We start from the raw sequence: 24,834 nt of genomic DNA, 5'->3' as shown, positions 1-24,834 counted from the left end.
TTATAGGGGGGTCGACTGTATAAATAAAAATAATTAATTCTAGATCTGAGTTATATTTTCTTCATAGAGAATTCTTAATTTTATATAAAAACAATTATAAATTTATTGTGTGTTATCATCTATTATTTATTATTACAGATATTTTCCATATATCTATAATAATAATATATAAATTTATTTTATGATTAAAATTAATATTCCATAATAATAAATTTGTTGTAATCATCATTAAAGATTGATGACATCATTTTTGCATTCAATATTTAAAACCTATCAATTATTTTATATTTAATGTATTCAAATGGAGCAGTTTTATTAGATGAAAAATACTATTTGAAACATTAGGTAAGTTGGTTAATCTAAAACACTATCTTAAAAGAAAACTTTTCCCTACCTATGGTTATAGAAGGAAAGGCCCTCATTGCCCTGATGGCCTTTTCTTCCTTTACTGTTCTTACATACTCATTGTGGGTTTGGCCTGGTTTAGCCAGCCGGATAATGAGAAACAGTCCCTACATACCATACCAGGATAGACCACCCACGAAAAATTCCTAGAGAGTTGCTCACCTGGATTCTATGACATTCTCTGGAGTGGTAGGTTGATACCTTGGCCATCAGTTATCAGATTCTTATACTGATGGATTTGAATTATTTTAGAAATATATTTGATTGTTATCTCAGAAAAATGAGCTGTTTAATTCAAAAAATGTAATGACTTTTTTAAATGAAAATATTCTAATTTCATTTATTAAAATAGATACATTTTAATATTTTTCTAAAAGGAAGCATAAAATAAAGATTAAAAAAGTAACAAATTTTACAACATAAATTTCCTTGTGATAGAGAAAATACAATATTTTTGTAAATAGTTTTATGATGGCTAAGACATTGATAAAAAATACACATCTAACATATAAACTTTGTTAAAAACACCCAGGAAGACTAAAATCTAAACTGAAAGTATGCTTGGGTGTAGCATTTTAAAAATTTGGCACATTATCAGAGAAATGTAGGTTTTGTTTCTGAATGTGATATAAATGCTTCCCTATTTGAGACTGTCTAAAACAAATGCTGATTCAAAACTAATTTATGCATTGAGCATTATATCAATATTAATATATACTGTAATTTTATGTTTGCTTCAAAATCCAAATATGTACATAATTTAAAATAATTTATCTCAAAAAAACTGAATGTAAAAATGAATATTGTAGTAATTTGTAAACGAATGAATTAAATCTGCGTAAATAAATTTTCTTTCTTTAAATTAAACATATTTCATAAATTGGAATCATAATTATATTATTTTTGTTTAGGTGACAAAAGAAGAATTTTTGAATTATTATGCCGGAGTAAGCTCATCAATTGATACTGATGAAGATTTTGTAGAGATGATGAAGAGTGCATGGAAACTTTAAATTCATGCATAACTTTTGTGTTTATATAAAAAATTAATCAAATGTTTTGTTTTCAAAACAATTCAATATCTTATTTTTATATATATATTTTATCTATATGGTTTTACTTTCTTTTACAGTTAGATTTCATATTATACTCATTAGATATAATTTTATTATATTGAAATTTTTTTATATTTTTGTTAAATATTTTTGGATGTTTTAAAATTTATTTTAATCTTAAAATTTATCTAAAGACAATCAACTTAATCAACTTAAAAATCTGGTTCATGGTAGTTTGAACCAAAACTGATAGAAAACTTTAAAATGTGATATTTTTTTAGACTAAATTATATCAGAGTAACTTAATAGAGAGGTTGCGGCCGACGTTTTCATTGTGAAAATGTGTACATCAGACATTCAGCACTGCTTTCCTGTAAGCCTAGAAGTTTGAAAATGGCATTTGGAACGTTAGTGGAATCATACTCAACATATCAAACGCCATTGTCAAACTTCTAGGCTTACAGGAAGGCGGCGCTGAATGTCCAATGTACACGTTTTCGCGATGAAAACGTCAACCGCAACCTCTCTAATGAATGGGGGAAGTATTTTTTCATAGTGCTGCTATTTACCAAACATACTGCCTTAAAAATTCATATCCTAAATATTGCAGTAAACTTGTTGTCCAATAAAATAAATTTTAAATTGTAAATTCAGATTTATCTATTCAGAAATAAAATATTTTTTTTAATATTAATTTATGTCTGTTGTTTAAATATGATAAATATTTTCTATTTATATACTAGTGGACATTATGTTTTTGCTTGGGCAGTGCCAGACATAATTCAATAGTTTCCTGCATAACTATATACTTTACTATGTAATGATTATATGTAAGCAAGCATTGCATTTCATAGTAATTAATTAAGAACAATGGAATTTATCTTAATTGTTATTCTTGTTGTTTATATATCTTCCATTAAATAGTGTAACTATTAATGGAAGGTATATTATACAGTATATCTTCTATAAATAGTATACTACACAAATACAAATAATCAGAGGGAAGGAGAGTTTCTTGACTTCATCCCTCCTATTAAACCCTTTGACCAGACAGATCAGTCAAAGGTTTAGGACCATAATAGTGAATCTTTTTTCAAAGATGGATCAAAATTTAATTCAAACTCTTAAATCATGGGCTAAATATTTAATTTAAAATAACCATTTAAAAATGCTCACAAATTTTTTAAACTTATAATCTATATGACAAAAATAACATTACACTTGTATAGTTTAATGTGATTAATGGAAAGTTTTGTGTATTTGATGTTAGACATTTGCTTTTAGTTTTAATTTTTTATCTGTGATTATAATTTGTAACCTTATAAGACTGGGACAGCTTTAGGACCTCAATTTCATATTAAAATCAGATATTTTTAGAAAGTATTATTTATAAATTACTAGCAGATAAGCCCAGGTTGCCTGGACTAAAAAAAAAAAACATTAACACAAATCATATAGAGAGTTTGGTGATTTCAGCTTATTGTTGTCATGCTTATCATGATACTTAGTTGATACAAAATGGTACACTTTCATTGGTCAAGTAAACATTTTTTTCTAATGTTAAGATAGGAAGTGAAAATATTTTATCTTAAAAAATTTAACTCTAATGTACTGTACCATTTCACATCCGAATATCAAATGGTAATCTGACAACAAATCAAATACTTAAACTCTTACCCCCAAAAACATCTTTTGTGTTCTCTGGTAATTTTGTATTATGTAATTTTCAGCAAATGACATGTGGGCGATCTGCCATGGGGAATGCCTCCCAGGAGGAGTTTTATGGAAAATTGGCCCCATTTAAGTATTACTAACTTGACGAAAACCCATAAAATGCCACATGGCCAGCTCGTTGCAATACATGAATCCACGATCAATTACCAATGTAACAGTTTTGATTCCATGTAGGCAAGTGCTGTGCTACTCATCAAAGTACAGTAATAACATAGCATATCTACTTTGTACTATATTATTGTTATAGTAATTAAGTGGGGGAAATATTAAGTTATCCTTTTTTGTAAGAATTATATTTAATTTATTATTTTTTAAATTTTTTTGCCAATAGGTGACACTACATGTAAATCCAGCTAATCCAATATAAACAAAAATTAATATATAGAAATCCAATAAGTATTTTGGAGCAATATATATGACATTATCTAAGTTGGTAGTATGTTGACCTTATTGCTGAGTTTCGTAGCAATTGGTCAAATGGCCTAGGAGTGCATAGCAAACATTCTCCTTTACAGATATAAACATACAAAATGATTTCAACTTATCTGCATTGAAAATCAGATTTACCATAACAGGTTTAGGAGTTAATAAGGGAATGAAATCAAGGTATGGGATGAAGTAACGTATATTTTCTACAGGGTCCTAGAGAGTAATTATGAAAAATTTAGTCCAGATTTATCAAGGGGTTTAGAAGTGTATAGAGAACAGACAATATTTATTTCATTACGTATGATTTCTGCCCTTACTATTTAATGAATCTTAACTGTGGAAATTATAATCATCTAAACAAATTAAATAAAATTAAGAGATCATTATCATCATAAATTTAATATTTCCATTCAAAATCAATCATCTGAAAGTTAACTTATTTTGTTAATTATTAATTTATAAGTGTGACTTAGTTTTGATTATTTTTGAAATATTGCTCTAGTTTTTTAATATGCAAAAATTAGTTTTGAATTATAATGGCTCCAATTGTTTTAAAAATTGTAAAGACAATCTAATTGGAGAATAATAGATTATCTTTGGATAAATTGTATATATGTAGTCTATCTTAGCCATAAGAATAAAACAGCAATTCAATAATAAAGTTTGAAAAGAATAGATCAATAGCTTCAAGCAGATTTGCTTGAAATAAATTCTACAATCATGTAAAGCACTAGCTGTTACCCATGATTTCGCCTGCATGGATTTTGCAATTTGATAGTGAAGTACCAAGGGAAGGTTATTTCTAAAATTCTCAATCATTAGTTGTTACTAATTTGGTAAACTTACAGATTTTTGTTTGTTTCAAACTATAGACTGCTAATGCACCTAAATTCAAGTTTCAAATATTATGGGATTCCATGATACGATAAATGTGAGTTTAATTTTTTATTTTAAACATAAATGATGTTATCTGAAAATTCCTACTGTATAAATATTTACAGAAAATAGTTTGTTATCCCAGTACCTCTTTGTAAACCACATTTGTGGTACTGCCTTTTGGGGCTGACATTTTAAGCCTTAATCCTCCTCCTTTCCCCCACAGTGGAATTTCCAAAAATCCCTTTTTAGTGTGCATTCTCATGGGATACCCTAGTTAAAAACAAAAAATCACATCTAAAATAGTACAGTAGAAGCCGTTCTTCAGGTTAAGCCTTAATTGGGGGAAATCCCTTATTAGTGTGCATATTTATGACGTGCCCTAACTGTGAACCAAATTTCACCTCTTTATAGGTTCAGTGGTTTGCTCTGGGCAATGATGGATCAGTCAGTCAGGACATGTAATTTTATATATATAGATTTCACATCATTAGGATTTTGAAAGTTGCATTCTAATATTTTATTTTCCAACAATATTAAGAATATTTTACTCATTCAACATCAGTCTTCTCAGATAAATTTTTTTTGTCATCATTTTAGTAAATGTCATATAAATATCCATATTTGGAAGATAGTCAATGTGATATTTCAGNTTGCATTCTAATATTTTATTTTCCAACAATATTAAGAATTTTTTACTCATTCAACATCAGTCTTTTCAGATAAATTTTTTTTGTCATCATTTTAGTAAATGTCATATAAATATCCATATTTGGAAGATAGTCAATGTGATATTTCAGAAAGTGCTGTATAATCAGTTCTGTATAATTTTGGTGATAAATATATCATCATAATGCAAGGCTTGTTTTAAAACAGTATTCTCATTTTCCAATTAAGTCCCAATATCATAAAAATTCATTAAAGGTCCTACTATAGAAATCTTTGAAAATAAATTAGTAAAATCATGTAGAAACATTCATGCCAATGAAAAGTATTTGATAAAACTGCAATCATAATCAAGAAGTATTTTTGAGGATCACTATATACAGTACTGATTCACATCATACAACAATAAAAAGAAATTTCTGAATTTTAAACTTGAGTATGGGATGAAGTAATGTATATTTTCTACAGGGTCCTAGAGAGTAATTATGAAAAATTTAGTCCAGATCTATCAAGGGGTTTAGAAGTGTATAGAGAACAGACAATATTTATTTCATTACATATGATTTCTGCCGTTACTATTTAATGAATCTTAACTGTGGAAATTATAATCATCTAAACAAATTAAATAAAATTAAGAGATCATTATNAATTCGAATACGAATTCAAATTCGAAAATTTTTAAAATCGAAATAGAAAATCTTCCACTTTCAACACTAGCTGTTACCCGCGGCTTTGCCCGCGAGGATTTTGCAAGCAAACCCCATTTATATTCAGTATTTCAACAACCATAGTAATTGTTATATAATAACTACTGACGAGAATTGCCAAGAATCAAACAAACTGTTTTTAATTTGATCAATTTTCTAGAACGTTTACAATTGTTCTATAATCGAACCAATATGCAGTAACAAATTCGAATTTAAAACAGTTCGAACATTTTAAAAATCTAAATAGATAACATTTCAGACATTGTTATAAATATTTTTATCAATTTAATACACCTAAGTACTCAATGAAGACTAAAACATAGTTGAAAATGAAAAATCGCATCTAAAATAGTACAGTAGAAGCCATTCTTCCGGTTAAGTCTTAATCCTCTCCCTCTCTCCCCGGCAGGGGAATTTCAAAAAATCCCTTCTTAGTGTGCATTTTCATGACGTATCCTAACTGTGTACTAAATTTCACTTCTTTAGGTTCAGTGGTTTGCTCTGGGCGGTGACGAGTCAGTCAGGACAAGCAATTTTATAGGCATTTCTATTTTTATATTAATTGAAAATCCAAAACAGGTTTTAGTTTATTTTATCTGGGACTATTTTTTAGCTGAAATTATTATTCCTATTGAGAAATTCCAAATGAGTGTGGATGCTAATTGAACAATCTGCATCTTGTCAATGATTGCCTATATTACAACTGTTACCAGTTGTAATTTCCCCAGTAATCTGGCATCTCTTGGGTTACAAGTTCTCTATAACAAAGTGGCAGGTTTACTTTTCTCCTTAATTTACTAGTTCTTCCTTGCACATTCTGAAACATCCTGTAATCTAGAGTTCTCATCTTTCTCCTGGACTTCCTGTTATCAGTTTATTGATCTGCAATATTCAGTTTCTGAAATGTCATTGGCAAAAATGGGTTTTAGATGTATCATCACTGATACACTCCTTAGTCTTATAGATTACAAATTACTTAGTATTTAATTAGAAGGGCATCCTCTTTCCATCCTCTAGACAAGCAGGCAAGTTACAGGTTTGAGTCCCCCTCTGGGCCAATTCTTTTCTTCCAGAAAATTCTAAATTAAATTAAATTTATTCTAGCACAAAATAATAGTATAACTGCCTACCTCTAAACCCTGATAGTACTGATATTTCAATGAATTTTGAGTAATAGTCAACAACCACTAAATAATGAAATTCCTTATCCTCTTCAGGTTCACTGAGAAGAAGTTTTTGTTTGAAATTCTTACTTTAGTATAAATTTTTGATATTCTGCTGTGAAAATCAACTGTTTGAAAAAATATTGCAGTTTGTTTTCTCAAAATTGGTCATGTCATACATGGCACACTGAATCTCTAAGTGTGCATTGAACTACTGTACTAATTATCTGGCAGTATATTTTTCAAATGCTGTTAATATGATAGAATAATTTAAAGAACTTGAAAACTTTTTTAATGTAAAAATGTTCCAATTATTTAAAATTAAAAAAATTTCAAACAAGAATTTCTTCAAAGCATTAAAAAAGATATCACAAAATTACATTTCATGATATGCTTTGAAGCAATTCCTTTTTGTAACTAAACATAAATACACTTTATAAACAGTGCAGAACACTCTGACCCTAACACTGTTGCACCCAGGCATTCTGCAGTGATGGTTCTTGTCATCATTTGCAATTTCGGGCATGTGTCATGCTCTCTTTTTTGCCTGGTTTGGATGTGGTGTAATGGCCCATCCCTTGATGGTGGAGAGTTTTTCTCTGATTCATCAGAGTCTGGATCATCTGAAGTATGGGAATGGATCAGCCATTCAGAGATTGTAATTTTGAACTGCAAATAATCCAGAGTGTTTTTATTTTTTTTGCTTTGTTTAGTGCTTGGTGGTCTCTCCTATATTCTATCCATGCTGTAGCACAGGAAAAGTAAACAAAAATACAGAACTCTCACTCTACAGACAGAATTTCTTGTTTTGGAATTCTGTCTGTACAAGGCAATGATTCTGTCCAGAAAGTCAACTCCCCTCATGTTCTGATTATACATCTCCATAATGAGTGGTTGGGTTATATGCACACATTTTTTCCTTTTTTTGACCATCAACAGCATTCTCCTGTAGACATCTTGCCTTCAACGGAAGGTACTAAAGTGAAAGGTTTGTTATCATACCATTTTACAATGGATATCTGGCCATCTCCTTGTATGGACTGATCAATGATCCACAACCCTTGTTTTTTAGCTCAAAGTGCTAAAAAACTCAGTTTTTTAGCTCAGACTGCAATCTACTTTCTTTTGGAATTAGGCACATTTTTACTGTTCCAGTCCTCTGACACTGTGAATCTACATGGAGACAATCAAGTACGGTACCTCTATACCCGAGAAATACCTATACATGTAAATAATACATCCTGGTGGCAATGATTGTGCTGAGCACATTACTACTTTGCCTCCTATGTCGAGGGAATCTCACCCTTCAATATTGTCACCTTTTCCCTGATATAAAAAGAAATCCAATGACAATCCATCAGGAGAAGTACAAAGAAAATTTTTTATGCCATATGTGTTTGGCTTTCCACAAATGAACTGTCTTGTAGATGTTCATCAATAGAAACTTTCTGTTCTTTCATTCTGTACACAACCATGTGTCACAACTTCAAGTAAGGGATGAATCTTCCAAAATTTGTCTGCTGAGTGTATTTCAGATGCAGATCATCATCGACTGTTAGCTTCACATTGCTTCGGATGGAGAAGCAGCACCTTTTAGACATGTCTGCAATTTGCTGCACTTTAGTACTTGCTGACTAGTACATTTCTATTCTGGAAAAGCCAAGTATGACATTGTCAGAGATGTTCCAAAAAATCTTTGTATCTCATGGGGGATCGTATTTAGAGACTTCCCCATTTGTATAAGAGATGACCAATTTGTGGCTATTAAAATGGTCTCAAATATACTGACTGAAATGCATTTTATAAAATATACCTGTGGATTTGAATCTCTGGCTTGCCATGGAATATCTTCTAAAGATGGTGCAGGAGGCAATGGCTCAAACACATCTGTGTGCTGTCGAGGAGGATCATTTTGATGCACATTCCTTACCAGAATCACCATTTTTTTCACCAGAATTCTCAATCTTCATCTGAAGAATCACTTGTTTCTTCAGTTGGTATAAAAATCTCATCATCTTTGTCATTTGTTTCACATTCAAGATCAGAAAGGTTTCCATCAAATTCTTTCTCAAGCCTCTCATATTTTTTCCTGACTCCAAAACTGAAATGTAACATACATAATATTAATCTCCAAACCTATTTTTAGTAGTCAGGAATCACATATATCAAATTCTGTTTGAAAAAAACAAAAGAAATAGTTAAGAAAAGTGAGTATTTCACTCATAAAGAAAAACAGTACATTTGTACAAATTAGGTTCCAGTGTGTCTTATACAACACAAAAAAAGATGTTTCCAACATCGACATGTCTTAATCAACTTTGAAAGAAATTTAACATTTAATTTAAAGCATTTGAAATATGAATACAGTAACATAAATATAAGTATTTATTTTTATTACTAAATAAATGATATATTATGTAGACAAGACAATTTGTCACTTTTCAAAATGTAGGTGTTCTAAAAAAATGTCAATAGCTTCTTTTGTTATCTACACTACAAGCATCAAAACAATGCATGCTTGTAATTGACTGAACCCTAGTGGTCATTTTAGGAACTTCTTGGCTTATATCACAAGTGATATAGAGAATCTGTAGCTGTATAAACAATGGGAATTTTGTGTTGTATATGACCTGGGGAATCCATAGAGGATAAGTTGATGGATATCAGCTATTGCCTTATACCAAGGTACAAGGATATTTGTGAAATACAATGGGTTCTTTTTAATTTGAGGGTTTACATTTAAGGCATATTGGACAGTTTTCTACCTTATTTGTGTTTGTGCCTGACAAAAAAATTGTTCCAGGACCAGTCTAGTTTATTACTCCTGTTAGCTGACATGTAGTCTTTCAACTATTTCTGTTTTGTGTTCTAAGGATAATGACACTGGGTTCTCCTAAAGATTAGTAATCCTATTTCAGATAGTTCATCCTGAAAGTCTGAATGCTTGTAAATTAGATGATGATCCTGTTTTGTACCTGAGCTAGTCTTGTAAGTATGTTTTAAGCATGTTTAAATCCTAGTTTCTGTATTTAGCTGGTTTTTTTAAGGTTTCAAATTTACTTTCTTCATAAGATGGTGAACTTGCTTCTCATCTGTTGGAAGATTAGCTGACACACTTGCAAGGAGTAATGTACAGTTTCCTTGCCAGATTTATGTATGACAAGTTAAGTCATTCTTGATTTTCAGTATCATTCTCAATAATCTCACAGGAATTGCATTTAGTGACTTTTTGACATTCTTGTAATACTTTTGGCCTATTAAGAAACATTTATCATAGAGATATTGTCTGAGTTTTTGACAGCCAAACATAATTATTTCCCTATTTTACAATAATTTTTTTCTGTTTCTGACAGAGCTCTTCTATGGGCATAACTAAATGGATTATTATCCATTAAGTTGGGCTTGTAGGACTACTCCCACTGCTGTTGAAGTGCCATCAACAGATGATGATCTTTCTTTTTATCAAAATGTCAGTGTTTGCATTTCCAAAAGGATAATTTTTAAATTTTCCATAGCTTGTTGCTGTCTTCAGATACATAAATTCATTATTTTTAAGTTCTCATGGCAACATTGAGATACTGGAGTCTTGTGGAATATAGGTAGTTTTGAAAGATAATTAGCCATTTTCAAGGAACATTTTATAGCTATCTTGTTTTCAGGAATTGTCATGTCAATTAAAGCTGTGATTTTTGTTGGGATCAGATTCCAGATTNAATCTTACCCGTTTTCACAGAATGCAAGAATTAGGTCCCCCGTTTCCAGACTAATTAGAGACCTGGTCCCGATTCTATTTCTGAACGTCTCCTGTTCACGTCCAGTCAAACGAACTATTTTCAACATTTCTGGAACGTTTACAATCATTCTATAATCTAACCAATATTCGAATTTTATGTTCGAATTTAATCCAAACATAACATTCGAAATAGAAAACCACTTTAGACCACTTTCAGCTCCATATCTCCCGCACCCTTATAGCTATCGAGACGCAACCCCCATAGTGCATGAATGGAGACTTGGGGCTACTACCACATACAAACACCATTCACGTGCGATGTGTAGTTTTGGCGGAAAAGTGAAATATAGGGACACACACGTCCATTTTTATATATATATAGATAAGGTACAAGGATATTTGTGGAATACAATGGGTTCTTTTTAGTTTGAGTGTTTACATTTCAGGCATATTGGACAATTTTCTACCTTATTTGTGTTTGTGCCTGACAAAAAAATTGTTCCAGGACCAGTCTACAGTTTATTACTCCTGGTTGCCTGACATGTAGTCTTTCAACTATTTCTGTTTTGTGTTCTAAGGATAATGACACTGGGTTCTCCTAAAGATTAGTAATCCTATTTCAGATAGTTCATCCTGAAAGTCTGAATGCTTGTAAATTAGATGATGATCCTGTTTTGTACCTGAGCTAGTCTTGTAAGTATGTTTTAAGCATGTTTAAATCCTAGTTTCTGTATTTAGCTGGTTTTTTTAAGGTTTTAAATTTACTTTCTTCATAAGATAGTGAACTTGCTTCTCATCTGTTGGAAGATTACTCCTTGCAAGTGTGTCAGCTAATGTACAGTTTCCTTGCCAGATTTATGGATGACAAGTTAAGTCATTCTTGAGTTTCAGTATCATTCTCAATAATCTCACAGGAATTGCATTTAGTGACTTTTTGACATTCTTGTAATACTTTTGGCCTATTAAGAAACATTTATCATAGAGATATTGTCTGAGTTTTTGACAGCCAAACATAATTATTTCCCTACTTTACAATAATTTTTTTCTGTTTCTGACAGAGCTCTTCTATGGGCATAACTAAATGGATTATTATCCATTAAGTTGGGCTTGTAGGACTACTCCCACTGCTGTTGAAGTGCCATCAACAGATGATGATCTTTCTTTTTATCAAAATGTCAGTGTTTGCATTTCCAAAAGGATAATTTTTAAATTTTCCATAGCTTGTTGCTGTCTTCAGATACATAAATTCATTATTTTTAAGTTTTCACAGCAACATTGAGATACTGGAGTCTTGTGGAATAAAGGTAGTTTTGAAAGATAATTAGCCATTCTCAAGGAACATTCTATAGCTTTCTTGTTTTCAGGAATTGTCATGTCAATTATAGCTTTGATTTTTGTTGGGATCAGATTCCAGATTTGCTAAACATGCATCCCAGAAAAAAATCTTTTATTCAAAATACAGTAGACTCCCCCTATAAAACGGGTTCATATAGTTCGGATTCCCATATGACAAAGAAAAAATTGTGACTGTATTTGTATAAACACACTAAAAGAGACTCGTATAATTCAGTAAAACGCATTGCCGACTCGTGTTGTGACAGGATTGGTCGAATCTAGACCAATAGCGGATATTGCACAAACCATTGAGTTTAAACGAGCAGCGGACCTACTAAAAACCATTTATTATTTAACGTCCATAAAAATTATATCTATATTAATGATGTCTCCAAAGTTCAGCAAAGTTTTCACAGAAAAATAATTTATCAGGAAGCATGCGAGTGCCATTCGATGCACCGCTCCACGACGAAAACAAGCTTAAGCAATGGCGTCGTCGAAAGGTGCACACTTGGTAAGTAATCCTACAATTTTTTGTTTATAGCATAGTTTATACGGATTATTCCCAAAAAATTATACGTATTTTGGAAATGTTGAGTTGAATTAGTCTCGAATCAATTAAATTTATGGAAGAAAACCTTTCATACAGCCATAGTCCATAAACTGCATACATGCCGGGCTGTGATTGGCTCGTGTATTTAAGGACTCATAGAAAATGGATATCATAAAAACTGGAACGTATCTACTGTGTTATGGGGGGGTCAACTGTATTTACTAAAAGGTAATAAAAGGTAGTAGACATTCGCTCTAATTTGGATAGATATGATGCATGTTACGATGACATCTCTAAATAAACTCTTCCACAGGATCCTAAACTCACATTTTAAACTGAAGTTTAGTAAATCTGTAAAAAAAAAAAAAAAAATTCAAAGGCTCATCAGGGCCTTCTCTTCTGGATAAGAACTTGTCACATACTGTGTGAAATATTTCTTGAATTTTTTAACTTGTGTCAATATCGTGCTATTTGTCTTCACCTAGATCAAAGAAGAAAAATATTTGGAGATAACTTTATTATTACATATTAGAATGCCTTGGACTTGTGATTCTTCTAATCTGTTTATTTTTCTTATCTGTAACTTTCAGTTATGCTCCATTTCCCAACATGTTAAGTAGTTAAGTGTAATCTTTGCTGTTACATAATATCTGCTGCAATTGTTCTAATTACTTTAACAAACATGGCTTGCATAGATAACAGATACTTCTAAGACCATGTTGTGTGTGGTCACTACATTATTAGAGAACACAATGAGCATGGCAGCTATTTGTACAATCCACAATCTGTGGCATTCCTCTGAACAAAAGTTTGTGAAGTGTTTTTATTTATAAATATATATTTTGTATATTCTAATAATGAAACCAGGCATTCCAAGTTAAACCAAAGTTATTAATTAAAAAACATACAAGCTAAATATTCAAAAGTAGTGTTTATTACTTTAAACATAATACATAAATTCAATAAAAACTAATTTTTATGTTCCATTACTTTGAGTTAAGGCTAATTTTTCCTCTTCTTCCATTGTAGGTGGATGAGCTAATACAGTGTCAATGAGACCAAATTCTTTTGCTTGTTCAGGATTCATAAATCTATCTCTTTCCATACTCTCCTCTTAATATGAAATATATGTTTTAATTAATTGCATTATAATAAACAAATTTAAATAAAGATGGTTTCTTACCAATTTTTTGTAAAGGTAGTTTAGTATGTTGTGCATATATAGAATTAATTTTCTTTTTCAGATATAAAATTTCTTCTGCATGAATCTGAATGTCTGTTGCTTGACCCTAAAATAAACATATTTATGTAAATCCATTTGATAATGATATTTTATCTTATGCTACATTTAATTTTAATATATAAAACTGCATCAAAAATCTTAAAGCTTGGTAGTCACATGAACAAATTCAGTGCCAAACCAGCTTCTAATCATATAATCAAATTGTAGATATTAGATACTAAAAAATTTTCTGAAACTCAAAGATATAAGTCTGGATCATTGCACAACAGTTCAACAACTTTATGAACATATTATAAAAACTTAATGAAACCTAAACTTACAGCAGCTTGACCAGATGGCTGATGAATCATGATTCTAGAATTGGGCAATGAATGTCTCATTCCTGGTGTTCCAGAACATAATAGTAGACTAGCCATACTGCAGGCTTGACCAACACACCATGTGGCAATTGGAGGTCTTATATATTGCATTGTATCATAAATTCCTAATCCAGCTGTAACTGATCCACCTAAAAATAAACTTTGTTACTTTTGAAGTACATTTTCATAAGGTAAAAAAAAACCTTTATAAGGACAGATTAATTAAAATAAGATACTATGTTAATTTATGATGAAAAATGTATACTAATTTCATTTCTTTTGTTAAACTTTAACAGAAGTTTTTATAAGTTTAACAAAAGAAATGAAATTACTAAGTCATAATTATGAAAATTTTCTTTTAAAAATATTTTGACTCTATGAATACTTTTAATTTATAATTCTTGTTTAAATACGATTACTAATATAATTTCTTAGTTTTATCTGACTATACAAGTTACAATAAACTTCCAATCCATATAAATGAAACAAATGTTTCAAGAGTTATTACATTTATTTGTTTGAGAAAAACAAAAATGAAGTTCATATGTTTGTGTCCAGCTTCTCAAAATACAAAAAACAAAAAAAGCCTAGAAAATTAATAGTATATACAGTATTTATATGCCATTAGTGCAGGTTGGAATGCTCATAACTTCTTTTTTTTTATCTGTTTACAAGTTCAAAACTTTAAAACAAAAAAATTAAAGTACCATCTTAATTAACTAATTTTTCTAAAGTATTTTGTTACAGTAGTTGCATTGAACACTTTTTTATATTATGAATATTACTTACAAAACCAAATATTCAGCTTGTAAAAGAAAACAAATGTTTTCAATTGCCTTGAGCAATCATCTTCAGGTTAAAAGAATAGATTCAGAATGGAACAAGAGATTCTGGGATTATACTCTATATTCCTTTGGGACAACAAAGACAGCTAGTACCTACAGTACATTGTTTTAATGGATGTATCATAGCCTCAATGTTTACTAAAACATCTCAATACAATTAATAAAAGGCAAACTATTACAGCATTAGCTGTGTATGACTTGGATAAGACAAGTGCACTGTCAATGTTCACTTGCATATCTTACACAGGAGCCTCCACAACTTGTATGTAAATATGTTGAAATGTTAGAAATTTATAAGGCCAGCAGAATCAACCACAACTATTAACAAGAACAGTAACACGTTATTTCCAGCATGGAAGGCATTATTTTCACATCCTGATGCAACTACATGACTGCCAACCAGTTCTTGTAATGTTATAATTTAAAATATAAAAGAACTGGTTGGCAGTCATGTGATTGCATCAGGATGTGAAAATAATAATAAATTTGAAATAATGGACCACGAAACATGCACTCACTGCACTGGGACACACAGTTACAAAGAATGTAATGATAAAGAAGAAACTCCTATTTGTAAAAACTGTGACAGAAAGACTTACAAATACTAGTCACAATGCAATAGATCACATATGCCTCATTTATCAGAAAATGAAAAATGTAATCATTGCAAAAACAGACTATGGAACAAAAAAAATTAAAGATAAAATTAGTATCCTGCAAATAAACCTTGGCAGAGGAAGATATGCCACCTCTCTGCTCTCAAATAAACTTCAAACATACGATGTGGTCCTTGTACAAGAACCATATTGTATTAACAATAAACCTGTTTGTTTACTCACTAAATGTTCCAGAATAATAATGATCCATGGGTATTCATTAGTCCAGGGAACTAATGAATACCCATGGAGCATTATTATTCTGGAGAATAAGAACAGCTTGGTTGCTACGATTTTTATGGAATAAAATAGATATGTTATCTGCTGTGATATTTATGAACATGATACTAAGCTGCTCATAATTAACATATATTGTCCCAAAGAATCAATCTTCAAGATATAATAGAATAAATCAATAAGACAATTAATGCTGTCCCCAACAAAAACATTATTATCACTGGGGATATTAACTCACACTCTCAACTTGGGGAAGTAACAAACTCGATAAAAGACAGGAAACATTCGAGCAGTTCTGCAGTTCTAAAAAAAAACATCATCTTGAACAACTGTTACTCATCTCCAACTTTTGAATCAAGCAGAGAAAAAAGTTGGATAGACATCTCAGCCAGCTCCTCTAACATTTACATACACAACTGGAAGGTTGAAGATGACACTACACTAAATGACCATAAGTACATAACTTTTGAAATCAACATCCCTAATCTCAACATTCTAGAGGAACCAAGATATTGCACAGTCCAGACAGATGGAGAACATATGTTATGGATAAAACTGACATAACTCCCTCATACTCAAGGGAAGAGGCTAAGAGAAGGATTGAATGAAATCTCAAAAGTACTAAGGATGCACATGAGATTGCTATACCAAAATACAGGGCCAAGAATAAACCGGTCCACTGGTGGAACAATACTCTGAACTGAGGCTCAGAAAAAGTATCAACAAACTAAAAGAGGACACACAAAGGTTGATCTACAAACAACAATATTTAAAGCTACAAAAACTACATCATGATTTCAATTTAGAATCCTTTGAGAGAATACTGCACTAGAGCTAGCAAAAACCCTTGGGGTTTCTTACCAAGTGGAGCTATAACAGATTAAGAAGAATGGAGGCCATGACCATCATGGAAACTACAGGACCTACAAATGATTGCACCTATCTTTCCTATATTTCAAAAAATATGTGTAGATGACAATGAAAATGAAAATCTCAACATTCATAGTGAAATGAGAAACAAGATAAATGTAGGTATTAATACTCCTGCCCAATACATCCCCTTTCACACGCATAGAAGTTGGCAAAGAATCACTAACCTGAACAACAGAAAAACCCCAGGGCTCTGCAGAATTACCCCAAAGATCATCAAACAAATTTGAAAAATAAACCCAACATTTCTTTACCTCTTCAACACTTTCTTACATTTCAGCATCTTCCCCAGGGAATGGAAGAGAACCAAGTTGGCACTTGTTCCTAAAGTAAACAAACCCACAGACCAATTTCCCTGTAACCTGCACTAAGGGAAGTAATGGAAAAACTGCTTACAAACAGACTCTCATGGCACCTTGAGTCAAATAACCTACTGAGTGACAATCAGTATGGTCAAACTGTCAACAAAGGTCAACTGTTTATGCTATCACAGTGGCAGTCAACATCAAAGGACTACTTGACAGAAATAAATATGTTTTGGGACTTAGTATAGACATCCAGAAGGCATTCAACGGTGTGCCAACGGTGCGGCTGATTCTTTATAGACTCAAGCAACTACAATGTCCCACAAACATCTATCTACTGATGAAAGAATACCTTCATGAGAGAACTATTGCCATCAAAACAGGAAATATTACTTTTGAGAATGAGTATAATGGGTTGTCTATGGCTTGGCCTGTGGACTGCTTCTATGGTGCATCATTTTCAAAGATTTTTTGACCCAGGACTTCGAGCAGGACAAAATCATTGTGCTGTTGACTGGTAACTCTAGAGCAAAACTCAAAAGGTAAGAAAAGCAGGCTATGTCAAAAATAAGCAAATGGAGAGGGAAAAACAAGCTGATCTTCAATCCAGGCACTCAAAACTTGTACAAGAGAGTACTGACAATTCAGATGGGGTCAGAAAGTATAAAAATAGAGAAAAACATTAAATATTCAGGGATCACCTTGACTTTAAGCTGCTTTGGACCACACATAATAAGAACATTTGTAAGAAAACAGGATTAATCTTTCAATGTTTCTCTAAGGTTGCTAAAAGCAACTGGGGACATGACTCTCATGCTATGGACTCAATTTATAACATGATATTTATTCCAATAATTATCTATGCCTGACCAGTTTGGGAAGAAGCCACTCACAAAATACATAATAAAAGGAAACTAATATCAACCCAAAAGAAAACACTACTGATTCTCATCAAAGGTTACAGAATGACTCCTACTAACAGCCTCCAGATAATTGCTAGAGAAGCCACCAAGGATCTCAAAATCAAATACCATGCATTAAAATGAAACTGAAACATGGTAACATAGCAATGACATTACCGTCTGGGATGAGAGACTTAAGATGATTTCAAATGAAGATCCCTTATGCACTTATCCAGAACCGAAGTAAAAGAAAATATTTTTACTCTGAAAAATTGACAGACAATCATATAGATGTATACACAAATAGGTCTAAAATCAACAATAATATTGGTGCCAGTTATGTAATATATCATGAATATATGGAAATTGAAAATAAACTTATCAAATTAGACAATACATAGTGTTACAGAAGCAGAACTGCTGGCAATTGCCATTGATGTGGAAGACTGTATTGCTAAATACTCACATTATAACATTAGCTGCTTGGCTGTCAGAATAGATGCTATTTACATAATTCAGAACAACGATACTCACCCGATTACAAATAATATAATAATACGATTACAAATAATAATGCCTTCTCCCTTAATTGGCTGAGAGGACACCAGGGAAATATTGGCAACAAAAGAATCAATCAATTAGCAAAAACAGCAGGCCACCAACCAAGAAAACACCATAATATACACCAAATTACCACCTGTTATAGGATTCAACACTATAAAAAACGATATTTTAAAAGAATGGCAAATGTTTTGTGAACACTTCCATAATAAAACAACTTACTCATACTTACCAGACATTAAAAGTATCTACAAGATGAATTGGTTCAAAATCAATCGCAATATAATCCAATTTATAACAAACCATGGCTGCTTTCAAAGCTACTTACACAGGTTCAAGTGATAGTGATAAGTGCTATATTTGTGACAAAACCAATGGAAGTGACCACTACCTGTTTGACTGCTGTATAGTCAAAAAAGAAAGGAAAGACTTACAAATTTTAGGCTACAAACATATAGATTGGCCATGTAATACAGGTAAAAGCCTTTTCCTGCAAAATGAAGAAATCTACAGGTTCTTCAAAACTCTTACAGACTTATATTTCAAATAGACTGTAGTGCAAAAATTATACTGAACATTATCAGTTTTCTGGAAAGCTACCCAGCCCTTTATTGTAGTAAGTCCTAAGTGTTGCGAGTAGTGACAGAGTCCACTCTTGCCCATACCATTCATTTACTGTTACATGCATTTAACATCACTTTTATACAATGATGACTGTATAGTATGCAGTTTTCCACCCAATGTGGATATGCACAAATCATTTGTACATGATTAATGAAATAAAATAACATTCTTGCTTTATACTGTATTGATTTGATTTGAACCACAATTATTTGCAGTACAGAGAGAAAAATATGTGCTCTTATTACCACTGTGCCAAAAGGAATGATATTTAGGTTATTTTGTTCTTTTGATAAGGCTGTCTTTTTTTCCCCAATGTATCTTATTTTATTCTTTCATCTGATGATGATAAAATGGTTATTTGGAAAGTATTTGTAATAAACTTTCTTCAGTTTTAAAACTCTTAACATTTTATGAAAATTATCATCATGATGATCATCTTGTGTATAATTCTATATTTAAAAAATGTAATTATAGAAATAAAAGGTAAAAGTTTTCTTTGTAAAAAAAAGTTAAACAATTTCTTTACCTGGACTGTTTATATACATATGAACTGGTTTTTTGTTACTTTCTGATTGTAGAAACAGCAACTGTGCTACAACAAGGCTAGACAATTCATCTGAAATCTAAATAACACATTTTAAAATTTATAAATGTAATAATTTAATTTGAGATTCATATTATGTTTAAAATTGATGATATCTTAAAATCTTTGAAATATAAAGTACAACTGATACAATATTACTATTTATTATATTTAATAATAATAATTTTAAATTACCAAATAAAATTTTAACAAAGACTTTATTTTTTCTTCTTTTTTGAATTGAATTTTATAAATAAAATTTCTGATAGTCATAAAGATCGAACATACTCTTTACAAGTACTGCATACTTTATATATAACACAGGTGAGAGACTAAAACAAAATCTAACATTTTCAATCTTATTTAAAGATCAGGTTCTTAAGATAGAACAGAAAGCAACTTTGAAAATTTTCAACCCTTGTGCATGTGATATGCAATACAATTTGATCATTTGTAATCTAGTCCATAGACAATTTTCTGAATTCAAATGATTAACCTTTACTCTTAACATTCCATTCTAAAAGTTTAAACATTCCAAAGTAGTCAATACTTAATAAAAGTAATCATCATCAACATAAATAGAAATTAAAAATCTACTAAGCAAACTAACAGTAAAAATAAAGATAAAACAGCTTTCAGCAGATATCTATCTTAAGTTGTTTCAGATCTCTTTGAAAATGTCTAATATGTATACAGTGAAAACTGCTTAGGCGACCACCTGCATTCGACGGGCACCTGTCAAAATGGGCAAAAATTTCTGGCACCGAATAGTTTATCCATAGAGTCTTCGTATAAGTTACCTGTATTAAACGACCACCTGTGTAACGCGACCGCGGGCATCGATTTTTGGTACGAAACAACATACAACAACTGTAATAAGCGACCACTTCTGCGAATATATCTGGTCTAAACTATTGTTCAACAACGTTTCCCCTCTCCTAATATAATGAATTAGTCTAAACTCTCGTCCGAACCCACCTGGGCACTTCTCCTATCCTTGAAATTAGGTGCAGGTGTTAATGAATTAATCTAGCAACAAAGGAAATTCATTTTGGTTTCTTCGAAATTGTCCGAAAAACGAAAGGAATGCAAAGTGCTGTCGTTAGAAGATCGTGTTAAATTTATCACAACAGCAATTAGCGGCGAAGTTTAACTGTGGGAAAACGAAATTTATTTTACCATAGACCTACAGTATTTTCCTTAGGGGTATAAAATATTGTACACGATACAATTAATCGGCTGATCTCATCGTTTGATAAAATCTTTTTTATTTATTTATTTTGAAGCTCATATACAGTACATGTGCGATAAATAGTTTCTGTATCAACCTACCTTATTTCCACGATATTTTTAGAAAAATAATATCCAATAATTTTCGCATGCAAAATATTCAAAAAACAATAAACGCATTAATGCAAAAATCAGTTTTACAGGCAACCTTCCTTTTTCGATTCTGCAATGACAATCGCGGAATGTAATGAAATCGTATAATGAGAAAAAATAATAAAATCGTTTTATTATTAATTAATAAGTTTCTTGTTGTACTTAAGAAAATGTTTTAAAAAATACAGTATTTTTAAGGTTAAAATAAGATTAAACTAACGAATACCAAAAACCAAAGTGATGTAGAGATAGTACGCACTTGTGTATCGATGACGTAATACACATAACTGAGGAGCGAACGAAAAAAACCAAGTTGAATTAATTAAGCAAAAAAAAAGAAAGTGTGCATTATAATCGAGAAAATGCGACTATTGTATTAATCTTTAAAATATTGAAATTAAATCCGTCTTATAAAATCACGACGACTCCTGTAAATCGAGTCATCCGATAAGAATAAAATACAATACCAATATAGCTCTAGCGTTGAAAAAATTCGCTTATTTTTACTCGCCTCGAGTTTTGCTTAGTAGAAATGGCTAAAAAGTGCGCAAAATACTTACGGAAATACGGTATTACAGCACCACCTGTATTGGACGACCACCTGTCTAAAAGACCACTTTTTGAAGGAACCGTGGGTGGTCACCTTAAACAGGTTTTACTGTATTTACATATACAGATTTACAGAACTATATTAATACTATAAGAGGTATAACTCTTTTGTTTAATAATTGTAATCAAAACCATAAAACTTATAAGTTACAGTTTATATTATAAGGTTAAAATAATAATAATAAACATCCTAATGATGACATTAAAGGGGGTTGTGTGTATCAGATTTAGTGACAATTTTACTCATTAGCATTTACAATTTTTTATAAAACTCATCCCTACCCTCAAAATTAAGCTTTTTGCTATTTTATAATAGTTAAAAATATACAAAAGCTTTTTAATAAAATATGCTAACAGATGGTGCCACCAAATGTTGCTGGGGAAAAATTGAGCAACTTATTGCTGGATTTATTATTATTATTATTAATATACTGGTATACAGGTGACTGGATTTTGCAAACAAATTAGCTATTCAAACTGAAATATATGCTCATTCTCTTATTTACATATACATATATACCTCATTTTACAACAAGCCACCATTCCAACAGTTTGACATAATATACACAAATATAAATACAATGCCAGACAGTAAAAGTTGTGATTGCTACAAAAATATCATATCTTAAAACATTTTTATGCTAAAGTAACTATAAACAGTAACCAATGTCAGTAATGACAAAATAGAATTGTACATTTTCATTTAACAAAAGTATTTATTATAACTATTATAAAGTTATATTACAGAGAACATGAAGTTACTGTATATACTCACATATAAGATGAGGTTTTTATTCATTTTTCACTGCTTCAAAAACATAGGTCCAGGGTGGCCAAGCTCCTTGATAGTCCGAGCCATTTTTCAAAATTTGAAATTTTTCGCGAGCCGCAATTAAATACGTATTAAAAAGGTATGCAAAAATTCCAGATTACAAATTATATCCGTAGCAAGAGTGATACAAATTGTTTCCTCCAGAGCACAATGTCAACTGTCCGTTGCAATGACAGTTTACAAATTCAAAATCGGTCTGGAGTCGGTNAGCGTTGAAAAAATTCGCTTATTTTTACTCGCCTCGAGTTTTGCTTAGTAGAAATGGCTAAAAAGTGCGCAAAATACTTACGGAAATACGGTATTACAGCACCACCTGTATTGGACGACCACCTGTCTAAAAGACCACTTTTTGAAGGAACCGTGGGTGGTCACCTTAAACAGGTTTTACTGTATTTACATATACAGATTTACAGAACTATATTAATACTATAAGAGGTATAACTCTTTTGTTTAATAATTGTAATCAAAACCATAAAACTTATAAGTTACAGTTTATATTATAAGGTTAAAATAATAATAATAAACATCCTAATGATGACATTAAAGGGGGTTGTGTGTATCAGATTTAGTGACAATTTTACTCATTAGCATTTACAATTTTTTATAAAACTCATCCCTACCCTCAAAATTAAGCTTTTTGCTATTTTATAATAGTTAAAAATATACAAAAGCTTTTTAATAAAATATGCTAACAGATGGTGCCACCAAATGTTGCTGGGGAAAAATTGAGCAACTTATTGCTGGATTTATTATTATTATTATTAATATACTGGTATACAGGTGACTGGATTTTGCAAACAAATTAGCTATTCAAACTGAAATATATGCTCATTCTCTTATTTACATATACATATATACCTCATTTTACAACAAGCCACCATTCCAACAGTTTGACATAATATACACAAATATAAATACAATGCCAGACAGTAAAAGTTGTGATTGCTACAAAAATATCATATCTTAAAACATTTTTATGCTAAAGTAACTATAAACAGTAACCAATGTCAGTAATGACAAAATAGAATTGTACATTTTCATTTAACAAAAGTATTTATTATAACTATTATAAAGTTATATTACAGAGAACATGAAGTTACTGTATATACTCACATATAAGATGAGGTTTTTATTCATTTTTCACTGCTTCAAAAACATAGGTCCAGGGTGGCCAAGCTCCTTGATAGTCCGAGCCATTTTTCAAAATTTGAAATTTTTCGCGAGCCGCAATTAAATACGTATTAAAAAGGTATGCAAAAAATTCCAGAATACAAATTATATCCGTAGCAAGAGTGATACAAATTGTTTCCTCCAGAGCACAATATCAACTGTCCGTTGCAATGACAGTTTACAAATTCAAAATCGGTCTGGAGTCGGTCGATAATGGACGATTACGCCACTGTTTATGATCGTTCGCACAGTTTTCGATGAGTCGTATCATTCTTAACTTGGACGGAAATGAAATTTGTTACAACGTTGCACTTAGTCTTTCATATTTGTTGTTAGTAAGTTAATTAAAAGACATTTTGAAACACATACGGAACGATAATAATTTTTAAAAATATAATAACACGAAAATGAAAAGGGAACCCGGGTACATCTATCAAGAGCCACAAATAATCCTTCAAAGAGCCGCAGGTTGGCCACCCCTGACATAGATCATCCTATATGTGCAAGCAGAGGACTTTTTGCATTTTTGCAATAATTTTTGTAAACCATGTATTTGCATTTTTACTGGATGCTCACCATCCAGTGTTTAAAAACAAAAGTATTTTATCTGGATCATTTCAATCATTCTTGTGTATTGTCAGGAGTAAAGATGAATAGCAATTGGAAAAGCAAAGCTTTTGAATTAAATTCCTGATAAAAATTTTAATCCATTCCCACGTGAAAACAGATGATTATTCAGAAATCAGAATTCGGAGAAACTCATAAGTGTAATCCATGCAGAGTGGATTTAACTGTTAAGAATTGGCAAAAAAGTTTTCCATTGTCCAACTTTACGTGAACAAACTATGTCGATTTTACAAGAATTTTCTTTAAAGTTTAAAATGCCAGTAATTTTTGCAAGACAATGTGTGCATTTGATATTTTATTTGAATAAAATTA

The 24,834-nt window shown here is 31.1% G+C and overlaps 2 protein-coding genes across 2 annotated transcripts in view; one reads left to right on the top strand and one right to left on the bottom strand.

The window, feature by feature from the left end:
• The window catches only part of LOC111615258 (calcyphosin-like protein), a 12,945-nt gene extending 10,791 nt beyond the window's left edge, over positions 1-2,154 (top strand). The window contains exon 5 of the mRNA XM_023356671.1: positions 1,317-2,154. Within this exon, the coding sequence (XP_023212439.1) occupies positions 1,317-1,418 (102 nt within the window). The 3' untranslated portion in view covers positions 1,419-2,154. The remainder of the gene's footprint in view (positions 1-1,316) is intronic.
• A 10,681-nt stretch (positions 2,155-12,835) lies between these two features.
• Positions 12,836-19,961, bottom strand: LOC111615260 (ATP-dependent Clp protease proteolytic subunit, mitochondrial-like). Its single transcript, XM_023356673.1, has 4 exons — positions 19,845-19,961; positions 14,220-14,407; positions 13,840-13,945; positions 12,836-13,769 (listed from the first exon to the last, which is right to left on the bottom strand). The coding sequence occupies exons 1-4, from the start codon at positions 19,861-19,863 to the stop codon at positions 13,633-13,635; spliced, it is 450 nt and encodes a 149-aa protein (XP_023212441.1). The 5' UTR covers positions 19,864-19,961; the 3' UTR covers positions 12,836-13,632.
• Positions 19,962-24,834: the final 4,873 nt, after the last annotated feature.

This window comes from Centruroides sculpturatus, unplaced genomic scaffold, assembly GCF_000671375.1.
Source record: "Centruroides sculpturatus isolate CEXI.00-Female unplaced genomic scaffold, Cexi_2.0 scaffold2200, whole genome shotgun sequence".
NCBI lineage: Eukaryota > Metazoa > Arthropoda > Arachnida > Scorpiones > Buthidae > Centruroides > Centruroides sculpturatus.
Note: the sequence above shows the minus strand (reverse complement) of the source record. Positions and strands in the feature narration are given on the sequence as shown.